General features: G+C 39.9%; 1 protein-coding gene across 3 annotated transcripts in view; it reads right to left on the bottom strand.

Moving 5' to 3' along the window:
- KHDRBS3 (KH RNA binding domain containing, signal transduction associated 3) overlaps nt 1-4,728 on the bottom strand; it is a 95,991-nt gene extending 91,263 nt beyond the window's left edge. For all 3 annotated transcript variants that reach the window (XR_014183173.1, XM_082043767.1, XM_082043766.1), the window contains exon 1: nt 4,244-4,728. Coding sequence is in view for 2 of the 3 variants with exons in the window: in XM_082043767.1 (XP_081899893.1) it covers nt 4,244-4,331 (88 nt within the window). In the remaining variant the exon portion in view is untranslated. The remainder of the gene's footprint in view (nt 1-4,243) is intronic.
- Nucleotides 4,729-22,643: the final 17,915 nt, after the last annotated feature.

Here is a 22,643-nt window from a genome sequence, read left to right on the forward strand (position 1 = left end):
ACAAGTTCTTACTTCAAGTATTCTTACAAAGCTATCATTTACCTGCTAAAGAAATCAGTTAATGCCCTTCCCAATGCAGAAAGTCAGTGCACTTTTCCTCATCCTCCAGTCTCCCTGATATTTAGGGAGATACTGATCTGTTTGATTACTGAACTCCACAAAATCTCACACAAGCAGCTGCCTCTCCTGATCACTACTAGTCATGTGGCTCAGTAATTCCATATACAGCTGGTACATACAGCCATCTACTGATAGGAAGGGTTGTTATTCCTCTACATCCTCTTGCTGACAATTTAAAGGAAGCCTCACCAATTTAAAATATTAACTCAAAGTCACTCAAATAGGCTGGTAAGGAAGAATTCCAGAGGTACAGCCCACAGAGAAGTACAAGCTCCCTCCAGCAGTGCACCAGGACTCGTAACCATTGCAGCTGCCCTAATTTGGGTTACAGGATCCTCTCCACCTACACATTTACCATTACACAAATAAAACAAGTGCCAGGCATCCATTTTAATGTCTCCCCTGTTACAAAACATGTCTGGTATCAACATGTTTTATTTACAGTTAGCTTCTTCCATCTGCAATTTCACATACTTCACCTAACATTTCCAAAATATGTCACAAATCAATACTACACAGACATGTAAAAGACAAAAATAAAGTAACTCTTCTCTTACAGATCTTCCAGTTGTTTGGTTTTTTTTCCAGCATCACTTGTGAAATTACAATGATCAACATGCACATTTATCAGTATTTACATACAACCCCAAGGGCAAAGTCAGCCTTCAAAATAAAGCTCTCAAAGGCTGAAAAGTAAAGCTGCTCAGTTCCTTGCAACAATAAACACAAAGAGCTACCCTGATTTCAGAACAACCATCATTTTCACATAATATCTTTTGGATGAAATATTTTTCTGATTTTGCATAAAGACGAGCACCTGGGAGTTGTAAATAGGAACAATACAAATAGATATGTACTCAACTCTTACTTCTTCACAGAACATCTTCCCCACAGTTCTTCAATTACAGAACTTATTACAAGGTAATAATTGGACATAATGTTCCAATTCCCATTGTCTGGTACGAGCTGCAAATTGCTCCTGGTAGCATGGTCACCTTACTACACGTGCAAAATAAATCTACTTTCAATCTGTAACACGTTTAAAGGTTTACAAATAAAAATATCCCTATTTCAGGAAGGCTTAGTGCTCGAGTACACAAGTAAATCATCTTAATTAGGATATAGTCCAGTCCGCTGCATAAGATTCCTACTGTTCTAACATTTAAGCAGCAGCTGAATGTTTCAATGACTGTTTAAAGCAAAATTTAAGAAATAAGTCTTTATTCATGTCCCAAAGAGAAAAGCCATCAACTACTTGAGCAGAGTTTTCAACAAGAAAAATCAGCACTTCCATGTACTATGCAGGAACAATGAAGGACAGTGATCTTTCATTTCAAAATGCTTAAAATAAGGTTTTATTAGGGCAAAAGGAGATGCTGTCATCTCCTAATTCTGAAATACAGATTAATAGCACCCGGGAAAGTGTTCTGGCAGCATCTTAATTCTCTCCAGATTGTTCTTTTTCAGCTGAAAGGCTACCCTGGAACCCAAAAAGCATGTCAAGCTCCACTTTTTCCCTGTATCATTTAAAATTATCTAATTTGTGTGTACCCAATTTGTAATTATAAGCATAATATGCAAATGTGTCCACTTCCATTTTAGAACTATAATTAACAGATTTTGAAAGTCTAGACACAAGACTTTTCCCTATAAACCCAATTTCAACATGGTTAGATATTTGTTAGAGATTTGGCTGTTCTGTCTAAGCAGTACAGACACTTCAATTCCTTCAGCATCTTGAAAGAATTTACTAAATCAACCATACAATTCTTACAAATCAGTCTTGTGCTTCTAAAGAAAGTTGGTTGATCTACAGTATTTCTGTTCAAGTAAACGTCACACTATTAAGACATCAAAATGCCATTACATAATTGAGCTGGTCATTTTAAGCACTTAAAACCTTCTCTAAGTTATTCTCGCACATACCTGGAAGAAGCCAAACTGAGACACATACTTTGTTTTAAATTGAAAAGTTAAGCAAACCCAGTTTAAACATTTTGGACAAATAATTTCATTTACCTGTTCACTGAACTATCACAGAAAGGACTCAGTGGATTGGACATATGAAGTACAAGCCAGAATTATTACATATACATTTCCACTAATATTTGCCTTCATTTAACTGCACAGAATTGTTACAATTAAGAAAGAACTAGTCGCTGAAAGTCAGCGTCAAAACAGGATGGGTTTCTGAAACACCCTCTTACACTTCCCACTTGTATTATACAGCCACTTCACCTTATCTGGCTATTTGGTGACTCTATAACTGCCCAAAATATCTATTTTTCAGAGATTTATAGATTTATACAAATTTGCATTTAAACTACAGTTAGCCAGTTGAGAGTCACTCTGTTTAACCTTTTTTTTTTTTACCCATCTAACATGTGCAATATTTCAGATGTAATACAAGACTTCATTATCAAAGTAAGTGATAAAAGTCTAGAGACATACTAGAATACTTTGGATCCACATGTACTGCATTGAATTTTTCAGTGACAGTGTAATTTATTTTTCGAGCTGAAAGTATGCATGCAAATACCAAGCATTACATGATACAAGTAGGCAGAAGTTTGTCTGTTCCCTGGTTTCTCACTTCAATGAGAAATTCAAACAATCATAGTCCCAAAACATCATAATTTTGATAACAGCCATACAGTAATTTCTACCTCCATAAACCCTGGTTGTAAAATACCAAGTCACATACTTCTGCAACTTTCTAAAATAATTTACATTTGCAAAAAAGATTCTTCCTTCTCTGAGAGGAACTTCACTAATTTGCAGCCTTAAATTCTCAGCCATCAAGCTAAATTTTAACAGGTTTATTTACCACAAACAATATATCTATTAACGTAATTCTCCTTTTCCTCACTATCAACATTATTTTTTTTACAAAACTACAAAAAATGCAAAATATCAACCAAGGACATCCAGCTACAAGTCACATGGCACATGCTTTCCACAGCTGACACTGTTACAGCTGCCCCTAACTCTAGAATATTTCAATACAATAGTTATTTCTCCTTCTGATTTAGTGGTGAGCATTTGAAGTCCATTACACCTCAAAAACTACAACGAGGCACTTAAAAGAAGCCACACTGACTTAGACCTATTCCTGTAATAGAAATTACAGTACACTTGCACAGCCAAAATCATTTCAGCTGTCATTAAGTTATATTAGAAGATCAGCTGGTAACTTATTTTACTTGGCCAACCCAAGCACTGTACCAAGTGTTTGTCTCTCTAGAGCTGCACTTGAAAGTCACGTGCCAATTGTACAGTATTCCCAAATTTGCAGTAAGTCATATTGTAAATGACACACAATTACTGTTTATTCAATACAGTATGATTGAAACAAAGACCCAGCACTTTTAAGCATATCTGATATGTCAGATGCAGAAGGGGTAGGAATCGCTTATCATCTGGAGTTATATAACTGCAAAAGAAAACATGCTTGTGTTTTTAAAAGATTCACCAAAACGCACTGTTGGTTCTTCAATATTAGAGTTAAAAAGCCAAAAGTCCCTAGGAAAAGACACAGGTTGTGGGCTCCTTTTCCAAAAAGCTCACATGTATACAAACAATAAGCTGTTCATTGTTCAGAAACCCATTAGCAGGATGAAAAAGGAAAATCTTCGGGGGATTTAATCGACTTGGAGCCCAAGCAGAGCACAGGAGAGCCAAGCTGTTCCACACAACAATTCAACTCAGAATAATTTATAACTAGGTGAGCGACCGTATCTTCGCTATTATTAAAAAAACACCTATGAAAGAGTAGAAATCGGGGCAGGCAGCCCAGCGTTCGCTGCTGTTCGGGGAGATGCTCCGCCCGCCGAGGAGCAGCCCGGGCAGCTCCGGGGCCGCTGGCGGAGCCTCCCCCGGGCAGCGGCCGCGCTGCTCCCGCTGCGCTCCGGGCAGAACCCCCGACTCCTGCCCGCAGCCCAGCAAGGGGAAGGAGGCGGTAAACACCACCAGCCTGAACACAAAGCAGAAAAAAACAAACCACCGAGCGGTGCAAAGAGAAGAGCAAACCCCCTGACTGAGCATCTCCCACCATCCGGCTCGGCACCGCCGCTCGGCACCGCGGCGGGACAAGGCGGCACCGCTCCGCCCCCGCCGGGCTCACCTTGGTTGACCAGCCGCAGGGCGTGGGTGAAGGACGGGTCCAGCGAGTCCTTCTCCGCCATCAGCTCGGGCAGGTACTTCTCGTCCATGGTGACGGCCCCGAGCGGCAGCGGAGACGGGGCGCCGGGTGCCCCCGTGGGGAAGGGGGAGGCGGTGTTGCGGGTTCGAGTCCCAGACGGCGGTAAATCCTCGGAGGCAGCGCTTCCCTCTGGCCGCCTCCCGCCCGAGGCTGCGGGGACGCATCCAGAGGGAAGCGCCGCGAACCCCCGGCCGGGAGCGGGGAGGGAAGGGGAGCGAGCCCCGGGGGGGACGCCCCCGCCCAGCGGACAAGGGACGCGGAAAAATCCCTTTGCGGAGGCGCACAGGGCGAGAAGGGAGGGAAGGAGCCGCTGCCCCCGACGGGACGGGCCCACCCGACACCCGCGCGTAACAAAAACGGGAGCACGCCAGGCGGCCGCCACGCAACACACACCAACCCTCCGCGCAGTGCTTGCGCTGACTGAACGAGCGAGTCGCTCCGGGCCAGGTTTAAATACCTCTGCTGAGGCCACGCCCCTCCCCGCCCATAAGCTCCGCCCCGTTCCCACCAAGCCCCGCCCCGGGCTGTGCCCCCCTCCCCGGCTCCTCCCAATGGGCGGTGATTTTCGAGCCCCCTGCACTGCCGCCCCGCCTACTCAAACGGCGACTTCTATTGGGTAGTTTGCCTTGTCAATCAGGGGCGAGCTGCAGCTTCTGATTGGTGATTGGCGCTGTCCTTTCCCCTCTCCCCGCCGCCGCTGTGGGAGCGGGCGCGCGCGGCGCTGTGGTAACGCTGCGCGGGGCGGGCTGGGCCCGCGGGGCTGGGAGAACGCGGGGAGCGGGTTCTCCCATTAAAACCCACAGCGGACCCTCTCCTGTTTCCCTTTGGGAGCTCGCAGCCTCCCCGGCAGTCTAAAGCCCCATCGGTGCCGGCGGGTCTGCGGGCGTTGGGCCTGCGGGAGCGCTCTGAGGGCCGAGCTGCGGCGGGAGGAGCGACCCCCGCGGTGTCCCGGCTCCTGCCAGACCCGCCCTGTCACATCTAAAGGGGTGGCGGAACGGAAACCGGCGAATTTTGCCTTTAAAGGAGGGCTATAACCACGATTTTTTTTTTTTTTTTGTCAATCCCGAACAGCGGTGTTCTTTCTTTATCCAGCATTCTGTGCTTCTGCCTCCGGTAAAGCAAAGCACTTCATAAATGCTAGCCAGAAAATCTTATTCCTGATGAATTACACCAATGGGCCATTGTAAGTGGGCTTGTGGTTCAGTAGCAGCCTGTTTTACAAGGGATAAAAGCAAACTTTAAAAGACGTTGCTCAAAACTGCTTTCTTGTTTGTTTCTTTGTTTCAGTGGATACACTGGATATTTTAGATCATTATTCACGTTAATCTTTAGCGTTGAGGCTTTACGTAGCTTCCTTAGCAGACTTTAGGTGTTTCATCAATGAATCTTGGGTAACAAAAGCCCAAAGGAAGCAAGACCAACTGTTCATAGCAGAGCACAAGGGCAGAACAGAGGAAAATTACAGAATCCCCAAAGCCAAAGTCATAATGCTAAAGAAAGGTTTTAAGCCAACATTTGCTGGAAAAGCTGATAAGAATCTTCAAGTGATAAGCTACAGTTAAAAGACCACTCAAAACATTAATATCTCTGTAAATTGAGTAAGGACACATTTACTTTTGTGTTTCATAAAAAGTTTGCGATGTATCTTAGTCATATCCTTTCAAGATGGGGAGAAAAAAGCTCTGAAAAAAAGAAAGTCTAGCATGAGAAATCACTCAAAGCTTGAAAGCAGAGGTTAAGGCTCCCTTCTCAGAATTACATGTGCTCTTTCACCCTTAAAACAGGAGGATCATATATTAAGGTATCTTATTTGTTGTATTTTACAGACCAATATCTCATAAAACAATGTCTGATTTGTTACAATATGAAATCTACTTGATTTACATTCCCTCTACAACCATTCCCAATAAATCTTGACCCAGGACTAACAGAAACAAATTTACAAAGTTATAATTTAAAAATTCTCTGGCGTGACATCAAGCTTGACGGATACAAATAAAACATATAAGCAGCTGGAAGAAGTTGGGTTACAATGAATGTTTTATTTCAACCTTCCATATGCATCTTTTATAAAAAACAACTGAAGTGCAGCCATCTGTTGTGAAACAGACAGACACAAACAACTTTGACACAATATGTAGGAGTATAATCTTTCTTGAATGACCTGGAGCAAAATAATCCCTATCTTTGCCAGTAAAGCAAAAAAACTATTTAAAGTCCCTCAACAGCGTACAGGACCTCAGACAGAAAGGTAGCTCTATTATTACAGATGGTGGAACATGCAATATACCTTTCTTGGAAAGGATTATATTCTCCCTAGTAAGTGATTAAATAAATATTTGGTGTTTCAGGAAATCACAGTATTTCTTCCCAAATTATACCAATTCCCTCTGGCTTACAGCAGAGGAAGACTTACTGGAAGTCTGATGACCGGTTTCTCACCAGGTCTGTAACAATATAACAATTATAAAATTATGCAAATTTCACGCTGTTTTTCAAACTCAAACCTACACATAACAAGTGCAGTATAGTGTTTTCTCCAACAAAATTCACTAGGATGCAATAAAATAAAAGAAGGACAGAGAAGATGGGGAATTATGAGCCTCAGGCCGTAGAAAGCAGCCTAGGGTGGGGTTAGCTGGGAAAAGCCTGTGAGCACAGTTCTTGCTGTCCAGGAAAGGAAGGAAACACCAAGTTAGAACCATAGAATAGTTTGGGTTGGAAGGAACCTTCAAAGTTCATCCAGTCCAACCCCTCTGCCATGAGCAGGGACATCTTCACCCAGATCAGATTGCTCAGAGCCCCGTCCAGCCTGGCCTGGGATGTCTCCAGAGATGGGGCATCCACCACCTCTCTGGGAAAATTTGTTCCTTATGTCTGGCCTGAATCTCCCCTCCTTTAGTTTAAAGCCATTACCCTTGTCCTACTGCAACAGACCCTGCTAAAAAGTCTGTCCCCATCTTTCTTGTAGGCCCCTTTTAAGTATTGAAAGGTCACAATAAGGTCTTCATGCTCTGAAATGTGTACAAAGCTGGAAAAGCAGCTTGATCAAGGAACTACCCAGTCAGTATTAGCTTTAGTATTCACAAAAGCTTGAAAGTGTTGAGTCCAAACTTTTAAAATTCATGGTTTAACTGTGTTTATCCCTGCACCCCAACAGTAAACTGAACATGGTTTTTTACATGTGTCCACTCTGCTGTCTATACACTTGGGGTAGTCTCAGAAAGTTCATTTGGTAGGTTTGCATCAGTCAGGAATCCGTGTCAGACTACTGTCCATTACTTTTCTTAAAGCATCAGTTGTCTGACCTGACAGTGTGCCTGTCAATTTGTAAACAGTAATTGTAGGTAACAATATTCATATGTGATAGAAGCATTAGGATGTGTTAGTACCTTTAGTCTCGGGTGAAATTCACTTTCTTACTTCTTGTACCTTTTGATGCAGCCAACGGGACATCTGGGGACTGTGTGTGAAGAGGTTGAAACTGAGCTGCATCCTCTCGCTGGTGTGTAGGAGGTTCTGTACAACTTATCACAATTAAATTTTCTTTATTTCCTGGATCAACACAACAAGCAGTATTTTCACCATGAAGTCTTTGTTCCCAGCATTGAAAGTACACTTAAAAATGTGTAATTTTGCCTAAATTACTGTACACTTTTCCTTCTTTTCATATGACTGGTGTTATTCCATTTATCCAATGATCATATTAAGCTGCGACTGTCCGTGGCAGATTTTACTTGGCTCTAATGTAATTCTTGCCTCTGATTTATGTCTGAGTTCCTGATTTAAAGCTCAGACCACAACAGACTGTTAAAGAATCATTATTTACTCGAGACTTCAGCTCACTAGAATGCACACAGCAGAAGACCTATAGAAGCAAGTTCTATTTTTTTTTTAACTTGCACATGGGTTGAACTATGAAAATATAGATAAGAGTATACTGTCATATCAAGGCATCCATCATGAACCGTTTTCAAGAGCTCCACATGCTTTCTTCTAAAAATTCATGGCTTGTACACCTTTTGCCCAATAGGTCAAAGGTTAGGCAACTTTTGTCCCTCATGAAACTTATTTCGTTATCAGCTATGTTAAGATTGTTTATTTTAAAATATTTTTTACATTATTTTGATATTTTATTCACTCTTCCTGTGTATTTATTTCTAAGAGAAACAGGGTATGCTGGAAGAAAGTATCTTCTGTTCGGAAAAAAAGGCTTTCAGGCATGTAAATTCTTTGCCAGCGTATTTGTAGTCACTACAGCGTGCCAAAGTATCACATGCACCTGTTCATCCAAGTCTTCCATTTGTTTTATACATTTTTGGTATTAAATGTCAGAAATGAGCTGATAGGAACCTCCTGAAGTTCTATAAGGGGGAGTGGAAAGCCCTGCACTTGGATAAGAATAACCCCAGGTAGCAGTAACTGCTGGGGCCACCCAGCTGAAAAACAGGTTGTCAGAAAAGGCCCCAGAGGTGTTGGTGGACACTAAGTTGAACATGGGCCAGCAACATGCCCAGCTGCAAAGAGGGCTGGTGGTATCCTGGACCGCATTAGGACGAGTGTTGCTTGCAGGCTGAGGGAGGTGATCCTTATCCTCTACTTCATACTGGTGAGGACACACACGCAGAGCTGTATGTATTTCTGGGTTCTCCAGTACAAGATGGACATGGATGACATGGATGTACTGGATAGAGTTCAACAAAGGGCCACGGAGATGATGAAGGGTCTGGTGCATCTCTTCTGTGAGGAAAGGCTGAGAAAGCTGGGACTGTTCAGCCAGGACAAAAGGCTTATTGTCTATAAATACCTGAAGGGAGGGTGCAAAGAGGATGGAGCCAGGCTCTTTTCAGTGGTACCCAGTGACAGGACCAGAAGCATAAACTGAAACACAGGAGGTTCCTTTTGAACATCAGGAAACACTTTTGTACTGTGAGGGTGACCAAGCGCTGACACAGGTTGCCCAGGGAGGTTGTGGAGTCTCAAAGCCCTGGAGATATTCCAAAGCCAGCTGGACATGGTCCTGGGCAAACTGGCTGCAGGTGGCCCTGCCTGAGCAGGGAGGTTGGACCCGATGACCTCCAGAGGTGCCTTTCAACCTCAACCATTCTGTGTTATACAAAAGATATGCAAAAAAGATTTTTTTAGGGATTATGTGCCTCATTCAAGTTGTACATTTGTATTTTATATATTGAGTTATAGAACCATCACTGGAAGAGCCAAAGGTTTATCAATATTTTTGTTGTAATCTGAACTGATTGTGTTTAGTTTCTATTGTTCCCATGTACTCGTATCTGTGATGAAAAAAATATGTATAGTATGCACAAGTAAGGGCTATTCTGATAACCAGAATTTTACATTAATGAAGGGCTGCTCTTCTCCTTATTATGTATCAGCCGATAGAGTGTTTCCCTGAATGAGCTAAGATACTACACCAGAACAACTAAATGACTAAATCTTTCATGTTGTGGAAAACATCATCTGTGAAATCATTCAGACTGTGATCCCAATACCATTTTCATCCTTCCCTTCCCAATTACTCTAGATTTCTGCCAGTCTTAGTCATCATCTTCATTATGTTCTTCAGCTCTTGTAAGAAGAAAATATTTTTACTTGCTTTAAGCACTAACTCTGGAGAGTTAGATATATCTCTATTCCTAGACATAACCAAAATGATTAACACTAGTTTTCCATCGAGTGTAATTGAATTTTGGATTGCATCTCCTTGTATCTTTTGCAGCGATTGAGAACAACACATACAGAGACACACAGAGACCCAGTTCTTGTTAGCAGAGTCAGGCAGAACAGAACTGAGCTGTCTTTAATTAACAGTTCTCAATTTATAGGTTTACAGATACGGGCCTGGACAAAGAGGAGGGCGACGAAGCTGGTGAGGGGCCTGGAGCACAAGTCTTATGAGGAGCAGCTGAGGGACCTGGGGCTGTTTAGCTTGGACAAAAAGAGGCTGAGGAGAGACCTTATCATTGTCTACAACTGCCTGAAAGGAGGTTGTAGCATGGAGGGAGTTGGTCTCTTCTGAGTAGCAAGTGATAGGACAAGAGGAAATGACCTCAAGTTGTGCCAGGAGCGGTTTAGATTGGATATTAGGAAAACATTTTTCACGGAAAGAGTTGTCAGGCATTGGAACAGGCTGCCCAGGGAAGAGTCACCATCCCTGGAGGCATTTAAAAGGCATTTAGGTGAGGTTCTTAAGGACATGATTTAGTGCTAGAGTTAGGTTGTGGTTGGACTCGATGATCCTGAGGGTCACTTCCAACCAAAATGATTCTATGATTCTATGTTAGACAGGATGTTTTTTCAATAACTGTTATTCCAAACATACCACACTCGTGACTGCTTTCAGTTATGTCCCCATGCATATCTTGTGGGTGGTTTTCTGGCATTCTGTTAAGGGGAGTGAGAGATAACAGTAAAATGGTCGTTCTTCTCTTGGTAAAAAAATATATATATATATATATATATATATATATTTAAAATGCTGGAATATGGGGATTTTTTAAGTCGAGGTGCTCACCTGCATGAGCTACTTCTATGAGAATGGGCCAGAATATACTTCATGAAAACTTTGCAGATTATGATGAGACCAAAGTACACACAAAATAATAACACTCGTAAGTGACCTTCAAGAGTCTGCATATCTGAAGTGAGATTATGAAGCAAAACAGCAGCTGTAAGAGAGCCCCAAAGGACCTGTCACACACAAAAAAGAAAAGGCACAAGGCACTCTAACCAGTTCATCATCTGTTTAGGAATGAGAACATGCTCCTCCTGCATTTTCTACAAGGAACAGATGAAAGAGGATGAACTCGTCATGAAAAACAGCAAGACTCAGCTCCTGCTCGACGTGTACAGGCAAATCTCCATGTGAAACATTGATTTTATAAAGTGCTCCCACTCTGCTAGGCAGATGTCCTACAATGGAAGGATCAAAATGTTCTCAGTACCCTGTTCTTGGTGTCTTTTGTGATTCAGAGAGATAAGGAACAGAAACAGAATCATCAAACAGTTGCCATCAGAGATTTGCTCAGCTCACTAGCAATTACTGTAAAGACTGGAGTATTTTTATGTCTAGCTCCAAATAATGTCATTTACACTTTTAACACAAAGTAGTTCTGTTTTCTAAGGCCCAGTGCTTTGTAGCCACCTATCAATGCCATCTGCACACTGAAATGTTGAAGTGGGTGTTGCTTAATTTTGTATTATCACAAAGCAGGTAGCCAATATGTGCAAAACAGTTGTTTTGAAAAATGTTTCAACTGTATATATATTGATAATGAGTAGTAACAGAAAAAGAGTGTACCTGTAGTGGCAAGGCAGAGTTGTATCAGATCCTGTATTTATGAATTTTGTCTCACAAGAAAATCAGTTTTTAAATCCATCACAAGATAAGTTTAAATTCAGCTTTAATGGAACTTCTAATAATTGTGGGTTTGTCTTACATTTTGAAATAAAATGCTTCCTTATTTAACTTCTTCTATTTTTTTTAATTAAGAAAACTAAGTATTATCTAAGTTTAGCATTTCTTGCTTTAGGCGGTAAATAGACCAGGTAATTTGCATTTCAGTAACAGTCTGATTTCAGTTTTAGGTTTTCTTTCAGATATGAATTGAAATTTTAAGAGCCTGCCTTGCAGTATGATGGTCCATGAGAACAGTGATCTCGAGTTCTTTGTAATAATTATGTATTTGCTAATAATTAGATGAAATACATACCCATATACTTACTTATCTATTTGTGATAAAGTAGGCCGAATAGAAGTATCAATTAAAATTGTTTATCAAGATTCTTCCTCCCATCAATTATGTCACTGTGGGAGGAAAACAATATTTGTATCATTCATTGTTTAAATGCTGAGTGGTCACAGCATCAGGTATTACCCGGAGATAAAGGAGAGAGAGTTATTACAACAGTTGTCACAACCCCTCATGTTAGTTTTACAGTTATCAGGTGGTATATTGTTGGCTGTCTTAACAGCCTCCTTTACTACATGTAGTTTTAGAAATGTTTAAAGAGGTTAGATAATTTCAAAAATTCACCTTAAGAGATGAAAATCAGTTTTATCTGTCCTGTTAAAGAAGAAATCAAGAAGGACAGGTTATAATTGCAAAGAGTGTACTGGAATTTTATGGTGTAATGAGAAAAAAAAAAAAAAAGTCTACTAAAGTATCAAACCAAGTTACATAAGTTACATTTAAAAAAATATCTGAGCACTAATAAATCTCAGGGGAAAGCGCTCTGGGAATACAGTCTGACAGTTGTATATGAGGAGATTGGCTTTTGAGACTTAAAGAGCAATTCGAGAGGTTGGCCCAGATTTGTGAGTTCGAAATGTGTTGTGGAAACAAGACAGAACACATAGAATAGAGCAGTATAAGAAAGTTTGAGAGAGATGTTGCTTTGGGAGATGGTAAAAGGAAATGTGGCTGTGAGAAGAGAAAGAGAAGTCACTGGGAAATAAAAAATAACCTGTTTCCACCAAGTATGCCTGAGAATTCAGTGGGTGAGAGTGACCTGATTTCAGATTTTTAATTTAGAACTCAATTGGGAAACAATAGTCCCGACCGTATGTTCATAAATATCACAGCACTTCTGGCCACCTATTAAGTTTTAGCAAAATTAGGGAAAGTGAGAAGCAGGACTGTTTCATTATAGAACAGTGTATAAAGTGAAATGTTGAGACAAAAATATGCCTTTGCTTTCATGCTGAAAGATTTTAATTAAATGGAGTTTACATCCTTCACCCAATAATTTTCCTTAATAATTTGGGATATTGACTTAAAGCAGTTCTGTGGCTTAAACCGAGAAATATATTTCTGTCAAAAACAAGTTACTAAAAATCAATAGTTTGAATTTTTGATGCACTGTCTAATTTTGGCAGTGAACAGCCCTGAATGTAAGCTTGGGTAAGAAATGCTTAGTAAGGCTTAAAATGTATCCAAGCACACACTTCTGTAAAAATAATACATCAACGAGCTAATACCTTGATTCTGGGTCTTATTCACATTAGTAGAGAATTAGAACGTAATACTTCCCAAGGAAATAACTTCTGTTTTCTTAAGGAAACTCCTAAGTTTTATCGGCTTTTTGAAGGGTTTCTCTCTTCTAGAGTTCAAGTAAAAGTGCAATGCTTGAAAGGGTCTTTTAAATTACCTTGCAAAGCTAAAGATATCTTTATAGCATTAGTAGCTAGTAATTGATGCATTCATCCTAAACTTCAACTTTGCTGCTGCAGCAAGTTCTGAAAATTAGCATAACAATCCTAAAAAACAAATAGGTCCCTGGCTATAAGTTTCTCAACTACTGATTTTTTAATTCATTACTGTGATTTTTTTTTTTCTGATGTTTTGCCACGGATATTTCGTTCATATGATACAATATGCACTTAAAATTATCTCCTTTTGTATTTGTTTTTCAATAAACAGAATGCATTACACAAATGTTCCATATTCTTGTTCACATTATAAAACAAATACAGTGTTCTAAATGACATAAATTGTTAGATTTTTAGTATTCATTATTGTATCCTCTTTTTTTTTGCTTCGTAATGGCCTATATTATAGCTATAAGGATAATAGCGTGATCTCTTATGTTCTATATTGCATTAGATTTCCTCAGCAGATTAGGAAGCAATCCTAAAAATATCCAATCCTAAGTATACCCAGATACATTTGTATTTCATTTCATTATATCACATAAATAGAACAGCTATAATTTTACACTAGTAACAGATCTAGTTTGAGTAAAAACACTTCAGGTAGGCTGGGAAAAATTAAAGCATAAAAGTGGGAATGTGTGAAAGAAGCATATGCTTTCATTTCGAGATTTATGGTGTTTAGCTACAGCAGTGTCAAAGTTGTGCTGATTTTTCATATGGAAGAAAACACGAATATTCAGATTACCTTCACACAGCGTGCCATTGGTCAGCTGCAGCTTTATAAAAGATGCTTTGACAGATGCTGTGGTCCTCTACATGCGGGAAGAAAATCAACATGAATTTTCTTTCTTGACAACGCAGTTTTACAGTGAGCTGCATGATACAGAACCGAAGATGTAAAGCGTTACGGGATGCAGTGCACCAGGACAGTGCTCGCTGTGGGACTTGAGCTTTTGCCCTAAAGCTGTAAGACAACATATATAATGTTTATAGCACTTGTTCAGGTTGTGCTGGTTGCTCGTACGCATACTACATCTTGTTTGTTAATATTCACCCACCCTAAAGAATGTGAACAGCTCTGTTACGTTTTTATAATCTAGATCTCTATACAAGTGCCTAGTTACCCTTTTTTATATTAAACATCAGATAAAAGCATAAATTTACCCCCTCTATACTATTTTCTATGCTATGACACCACCATATCTATTTACATTTGGAATAAGTAAATCACAGATGAAAGAGTCCACGTGTTTTGCACACCTCTCTTCTAAGATGTTTCCGTCTTTAACTGTCATTAAAATACTAGCAAAAGTGTCTCCCAATTAACCCCTTTTCAGATGAAAAGGTTAATGCTTAGTCTATTTTTTATCTAAAACTTACTGCAATAAAATTGCTGCAGACTAATGGTCTTCTGTGTCTCACTAAATGTGAAGGCCATAGGAAGGCACTCCTGAAAGATTAGCATTAAGGTTATGGGCTTCTGAAGAATAAATTCGTAATAAAATCTTCATAATTAGAATGTTAATGCTTCAGTCGTTTTAGTTAGATTGCTACGCTCTGCAGTAGGGGATGGGTGAAGTTCAGAACACAATATTCAGTCTCAAAATTGCCCCAGATGGGAAGGACTCCGAAAATAGATGTGGAGAGTATTATTGCTACAGTAGCGGCAAGACAAAAGATCTTAATTCAATTAAAAAAAATGAAAGGAAGTCAAAAGAGGTTTACTCGTCTAATTTTTCTTTTCTACTGTAAACTTTGAAAAACTTAAAGGAATTTGATATCAGACGAGAAAAGCAAACACTGCAATTTGAGAAACAAGTGAGTTGTTTTCTTCTTAAAGAATGAAATTGAAATCTGTTGAGTATTTGTGGCCCTAATCATACAGGATGGTTCATCCATATCAAGGAGATTAAAAGATCTGGATTTATGGCATTTCATTGTTATGGCTGTCCTGAGATTGAGAAAACTAATATTTGTATCCTTCAGGAGAATAAAAATATTCAACTATGTAAGTTATTGTTAAGAAAAAGAAGAAAATTTAGTCCATGTATTCACTTAAAACACATGAAACTATATTGAGTATGTAATTTCAAAATAGCATATGAGACACAGGAAGAAAAAAAATAATAAATTATAAGGTAATTTAGTGTTCATATAATCTTTATTGTAGCTAGCTTTTTCTTACACTGAGCTCCCAATATTCGTTTTCTTTCAGGGATTTTGTTTGGGTTTTTGATTAAAGAACAGAAACCCATACATCATTTTATACTGATTACTTTCATTTAGATCTGCTGATAGAGCAGGATTCTTTACCGGAGTAATTTCTAACCTGAGTTTTAAAAAGCCATCAACCTCCACTCTTAAAAACCACAAACCCCTAAAGCCTCACACAAAGCTGGCGATATTTGTAACGTTTCTTTATCTGAATTGGGAAAGAAGCAGCCCTGGAACTCTGAATCCATTTCTGATCCGCCAGAGCCGCAAAAGCAACTCTAATATTAGAATTTTTGAAACAAATAAAAGCTAATTTGCATTCAAAATGTGAAAAATCATATTATCTCTTATTATTATAATAAATAAATGGTGGTTTTAATTTTTTTTTAAACCCTTCAAATTAAAGTTCTCAATATAGCCCTAGATGTTTATTGTGCTATGTGTCACTTAACAGTTCCTGTGTTGAAGAAATTCCTAGAAAATTTTGTTCTCCTTTCAAATTTTATTGTAAGGAAATCAGTTGTTATTATCCTATACAAGTGGCAGATGCAGCAATTAAGTAAGCTGAGACAAAACAAGGTCCCTATACAAAAATGATCTTTTGTCTTTGTTTACCAATACCTGCAAACCCTGATTTGAGAACAACTCTACAGTACCAGTTGTAGTGACTGATTCCACCGGGTCCTAAAATCCAGTCCCAGACAAAGGTTCAAGAAGGAGGTTTTGTGTTCTATGGGTCTTGAGAACTATTGGAAAATAACTTTGCAAAGACATCCTGGGAAATGTAGTTCTACTGGAAGTGCTGATTTTGTCCATCAGACCTTATTTACACGCTGGGAAAAGGGGATGAAGAACTGGTGGTGTTTGATAAAACTGTATCTTACAGTTAAGCACAACTTGGCAATAGCAAGAGAGCATTAGGATGTAGTAAGGGTCCGTAACTTGTTTGTGCTACGTTTGGTCGAGGTTATTTGGTATTTTTAGAGCCTGTGTTTTGATATCTTTCCATAAAGAAGCCAGATGCTTTTTATGAGCGTAATGTAGGACAGTTTGCTTTGGGTTGCATTATTTCCTTCATAATAGGGTCTGTGAGAAACATGCAATAAAACATCAGTTGAAGTCTGTTACAACAGGGGGTGTTTTTTGTTGTTTTACTAGTTAAAATCCTGAGTTTGATTACATTATTTCAATATTCAGATAAGCTTTTGCTTATATCCCTCTGTTTTCTGTATGATGGAATCAATAGTTTTAATACACTGTAGAAGTCAGAGTTTCCTGCAATGCTGATGGTGTTGTGATCCTGCAGGTAGGTGTTGCTCTACCGCTGGAGAATGTTTTTAGCCCTTTGAATCAGAATGACAAAGAATTTCTTGGAAAATGAGACTGACTATTTAGTTTGTGAAGCAACAATCACATACGTTTTTAAAAAGGGTTCCCAGAACTGCGTGACATCTTTTAAAAATCCTCAGTGAATTCTTTTTGCTGTCATTCTGAAGCTGCCGGTGGAGATTTAAACAAAAAAAAAAAAAGCTGTTTTATAAACTTGATTTTGCATGAACTGTGTCAGAGCAATAAAAATGTTTAACTTAAATTTTGTATATGAAAACCAATTAACTCTTAATGAGATCTTAAGACAACTTTTAGAGGAGAGAGAGATACGATAGAGGGTGAGTTAGAATTGCTGACAACCATAGTTCTGACTTCTCTGTTTTCATTACTGTCCATCATTACTGGTGGACAGTAGGACCACCACCTGTGGTTCAGCATAGAGCACACACCAAGGACTCTCTTTCACCATAAAAATGAAACAATATTCACTTGGGCCGACAGCAGGTACCAAAAACATGTGTCTAATGTGACATGACAAGCCTAGAGCAGCACACCTGACCTCCAGCTCCGCTTGCAGATGGACATTAATCACCTATAGATCCTATGCTGCACCATCTCTTGCTGTATAATGATACCTTAAGGAATCTCAAGTAGCACTAGATGCTTCAGCTCAGGTAACTGAATTGAGCCCATCCTATTCTCGGAGAATTTCTTTTTCATAACATAGCTTATGGAAAGTCACGTCTTTTTTAGATAAAAATAGTTGGAATGATTGGGATTTCTGATCCCAATTAAGAAAGCACATACATTGACTTCAGACACTGTTCATTCTTGCGTGAATGACTGAGGTGTATCCAATGGCAACATTCTGTTACCTTCTTGTAATGAAATGTCTCATTAGCTGATTTGTTTTTGTGGACCAACTCTACTCTGTAAAGATAGTGATTATAACAAATGTTTGAAGAATGTAAATGCTTGCTCCTCTGGTGCTTTACTAGTTTGGTTTTTGTTTGTTTGTTTGTTTTCTGTAGGAATTACAGTTCTTCACCTGATGATATTTAGTGACATTATGGCACTTTGGTAACCTCTTTAAAATATAGAAAACAAGTTAACATGAGAGCAGATTAAAATAACTACCAATCTAACTGCTAATAGCTGTCACCCCATTGTGTCAAAGGTTGTGCAGCTGTTTAACTTCAAAAATATGTGCAGACTGTCTATGATGGCCTCTAATAAGCACATGTATAATGGGGACAGGCAGCCACGGAAACCTTGGCCAAAATGAGCCTTCTGAATATTCTCAGTTTTTCATGTTTTGCATAAATCTTTGTAGTAATATAATCTGCTTCAGTGAGCAAAGATATCCTCCAAGAACAGCTTGTCTGCTTTGAATAATAGAATCATAGAATCGTTTACATTGGAAAAGACCTCTAAGGTTATCGAGTCCAACCATTAACCTAACACTGCCAAGTCAACCACTAAACCATGTTCCTAAGCGCCACATCTTTTGAACACCTCCGGGGATGGTGACTCAACCATTTCCCTGGGCAGCCTGTTCCAATGCCTGACAACCCTTTCTGGGAAGAATTTTCTCCTAATATCCAATCTAAACCTCCTCTGGTGCAACCTGAGGCAGTCTTGTCTTGTCCTATCACTTTTTACCTGGGAGAAAAGACCAACCCCCTCCATGCTACAACCTTCTTTCAGGTAGTTGCAGACAGTGATAAGATCTCCCCTCAGCCTCCTTTTCTCCAGGCTGGACAGCCCTATTTCCCTCAGCTGCTCCTCATATGACTTGTTATCTAGAGCTCTCACCAGCTTTGTCACCCTCCTTTGGACACACTCTAGAACCTCAATGTATTTCTTGTAGTGAGAGACCCAAAACTGAGCACAGGATTCGAGGTGTGGACTCATAAGTGCTCAGTACAGTGGCACAATCACTTCCCTGGTCCTGCTGGCCACACTATTCCTGATACAAGCCAGGATGCTGTTGGCCTTTCTGGCCACCTGGGCACACACTGGTTCATGTTCAGCCGCTATCACCAACATCCACAAGTCTTTTTCCCCCAGGCACTTTCCAGCCACTCTTCCTTGAGCCAGTAGTGCTGCCTGGGGTTGTTGTGACTAAAGTGCAAGACCTGGCTCTTGGCCTTGTTGAACCTCTGACAATTGCCCTCAGCCCAATGATCCAGCCGGTCCAGACCCCTTGTATGGTCTTCCTACCCTCCAGCAGATCAACACTCCCTCCCAGTTTGGTGTCATCTGCAAACTTACTGAAGGTGCACATGATCCCCTCATCCAGATCATTGATAAAGAGATTAAACAGAACCAGCCACATTACTGAGCCCTGGGGAACACCACTCATAACCAGCCACCAATTTGACTTGGCTCCATTCACCACAACTCTTTGGGCCTGGCCCTCCAGCCAGTTCTTCAGCCAGTGAAGAGTACACCTGTCTAATCCACGAGCAGCCAGTTTCTCCAGGTTACCTGTCAGCTGTTTTCTATGACAGCACTTCAGTGAAGTAGGACTCCTTCAGTACTAGCAACTTAGAGTAAAATTGTCTCACATCACCACTAAAGACAAATGGATGAAGAACTACAGTGATTTTTTTGCAATGGTTATTTTTCAGGTGGCTGGTCCTAAGAAATGGAAGCAACAGCCTAGTATATGCTTTCTCTTCAGTGCGGGAGGACTAGTTCTCTTGGGGAGACAATCCAAAGACTCTCAGATTCACAATGCTAGTGCCTTAACAGTTACTAATTCTGATTTTTATGTCCTTTGTGCATTTCAGGCACCACAGTCAGTTCCACAAAGGAGATGCTACACATCCTTCTCAGAATTCAGAATCACAGAATGGTTGGGGTTGGAAGGGACCTCTGGAGATCATCCAGTCCAACCCACCTGCTAAAGCAGGTTCACCAGAGCAGATCACACAGGAAGGTGTCCAGGTGGGTTTGAATGTCTCCAGAGAAGGAGACTCCACAACCTCTCTGGGCAGCCTGTTCCAGGGCTCTGACACCTCAAAGTAAAGAAGTTTCTCCTCATATTCAGATGGAACCTCCCGTGCTTCAACCAAAACTGATTCCTGAAGGAAGATGCCTGATCTGAAAGAACAGAAAAAAATCTTGTGCTAGAAATCTTGTGGTGCCCTCCTGGTACAAAATAAACTACCATTTTTAACTCTTAATCAGAAATGTTTTTACACTAATGCCTGATGACTCTGAGTGTGGAGTCCTGGAGTCGCAACTTGCCCTCGAGATTATTTATTTTTTAAATCCATTGACCGTTGAATACAAAGCAGGGGAGCCTGTAGGTACTTTCAAAATATTTGCCTGTGTTGAAAAGGTGGAAAGATTCATATGGCAGGAGGAGAAAGGATGTGAAAGAGTGTGAAAGAGTGAACTGCTGACCGACCTGAGTAGCTTTCTGGGGGGGAGGGTCTTCCCCAAGCGTACAAGTCAGTTCTCCACAGTTTCTGGGCAAATATTGCCACTACTGGGCTATTATCATAACAGATACTGTTACAGTTGGGGTTTTATAAAGAAAGAAGCTACAAGTGCATTTTGGCACATTTGTCCTGTTGAGTATGTGTCCCCACCACTCTCAGAAGACATATTCCAGTCTGGATGTCTTAAGAGTTAGGCATTGCTCTACGTATTTTCTGGATCCTGACAGAGCTCATGATTTGGGCTATCGGGAAGAAGGCAGAACTGCACCTACCATGTTAGCGTACAGAATAGTTACCATAAAAATATACTCAGGTCCTGTTTTACATGCACCTTTCTTTTTAGTTGTGCATGACTATTCCTAAATCCTACAGCTAATTTAGTTATAAAATTAGCTTAAACACCTAGCAAATCCATTTTCTAAGTATGAAAGGAATGCAAAATATCTCACAATCCATCCTGCAGCAAGGTAATCTTTCCTATTGTGTTTGCTCTGCAGATGGAAAGATGCAGAGAGACAACTCATAACACATCTCAGCATCTCCAAATTAATAATGTCTTTGGGTTGTTTTTTTTGGGGGAGGGGGCATAAAATGTTGGGGTTGAGATAAGCTTTTTTATTGATAAAACCCACATAAATAAACAGGAAAAGCATTTACAGAGAAGTCTTCTGAGCCCTGTTTATTACAACAGAAATTCTACAGCACACAAAGAGTATAAACAACCTGTGTGCCAAATTCATTTTATTTGAGGGAAGACGTGAGGAAAAAGCGATGTACTGAAAAGTACTTTTGTTTTTGTTAAATGAAGGGATCCCCTTGGGATGTCTTCCCCCATTTATCAATTCCCTTTGAGAAGGAAACAAAGCTCTATAAGCCTGTGCATATATGTGCATTTCGAGTGTCTCTAGAACAACAGAATATCATCACAATAGGGTTTAGAAACAGCTACATTTCTTCATTGTTCTTATGTTGCTTTCCCCGGTTAAAAACACCCATCTGCATGATTTATAGTACATAACCAGGTACGTGGTCTATTTATGCATTCTAGTTTTGACAATTGTTGTTATTTTGCACTTTTCTGTAATAAAGCATATAAATCCAATAGCTCTCTCAAGAGTAAATTTTAAAACAAATGTCCTCCCAGCCTATCTTTTAGCTCCACAGGTACTGGGTTATCAAATAGAAGAAACTGACAGCAACTTCTAGACAGTAAAGGTAAATAAATGCATATTTTCACATCTTATTTTTATATGGAAAAAGTATTTCTGTACCTTGGTAAAAGCAAGCAAAACTTTAGCTAGTTTTAAGGTAATTTCCAGGAATTAGGCCTCTGATTTTGTTTTCATTGGAGCAAAACAGAAACAAAATTGCACTGTGAATGAAATTAAACTAATGTTAGCAGTTAAATAGATCAGGAGAAATACTGTCATTGTTATTTCTGAAAAATATCTATACAAAATGAGGAGCATAATTATAGATGAAAGGCCTTCTCCAAAGTCATGACCTTGTACAAAATGTTATTAAGTTATTAATTATTATTATTACTTTGTACAGCTGCAAGAGGGTTGTAATTCATAACCAATGAACAGTGGTTTACAGGTTTCCAGTCCCACCAACTTGTAGAAACAATATTGTTCTTTTGGGGAGAAAACCAAACCAAACCAAAGTAACCCAACCCAACCCAACCCAACCCAATCCAAACCACCCAACCCAACCCAACCCAACCCAACCCAACCAAACCAAACCAAGCCAAACTACCACACTCAGTCCTGTACAAATTCATGTTCCTAATAATGAAAGTGAGTTTACTTGGTCAAATTCTGGATTTCTCTTGAAATGTCTCCTCTGAATGGCTTAATTTGTAGGAACAACATTGGAAATCTAATCTGCTATATGCTCTCTGATGAACTACTGGGTGCAGATCCTTCAAGAAACCTGTTCTGATTGCCCATAACCCCTGAAGTCTGAGCCTAAGTGAACAACTAAGTTGTTTAATAACATCAGTGAAATTATTTCCTACCTGCAAGTTACCTCTGACATCAAGATTGGAAAAGGCAACTTTTAGAAATGAACTTTCTCTGTGTTATCGTTAGCTCTCATTAATAGAGGCATGACAACACACACCCATGTCACGCAGGTGTGAGGGCAGAGCTGC

The sequence above is a fragment of the Streptopelia decaocto genome (assembly GCF_964273445.1).
Source record: "Streptopelia decaocto genome assembly, chromosome: 2".
NCBI lineage: Eukaryota > Metazoa > Chordata > Aves > Columbiformes > Columbidae > Streptopelia > Streptopelia decaocto.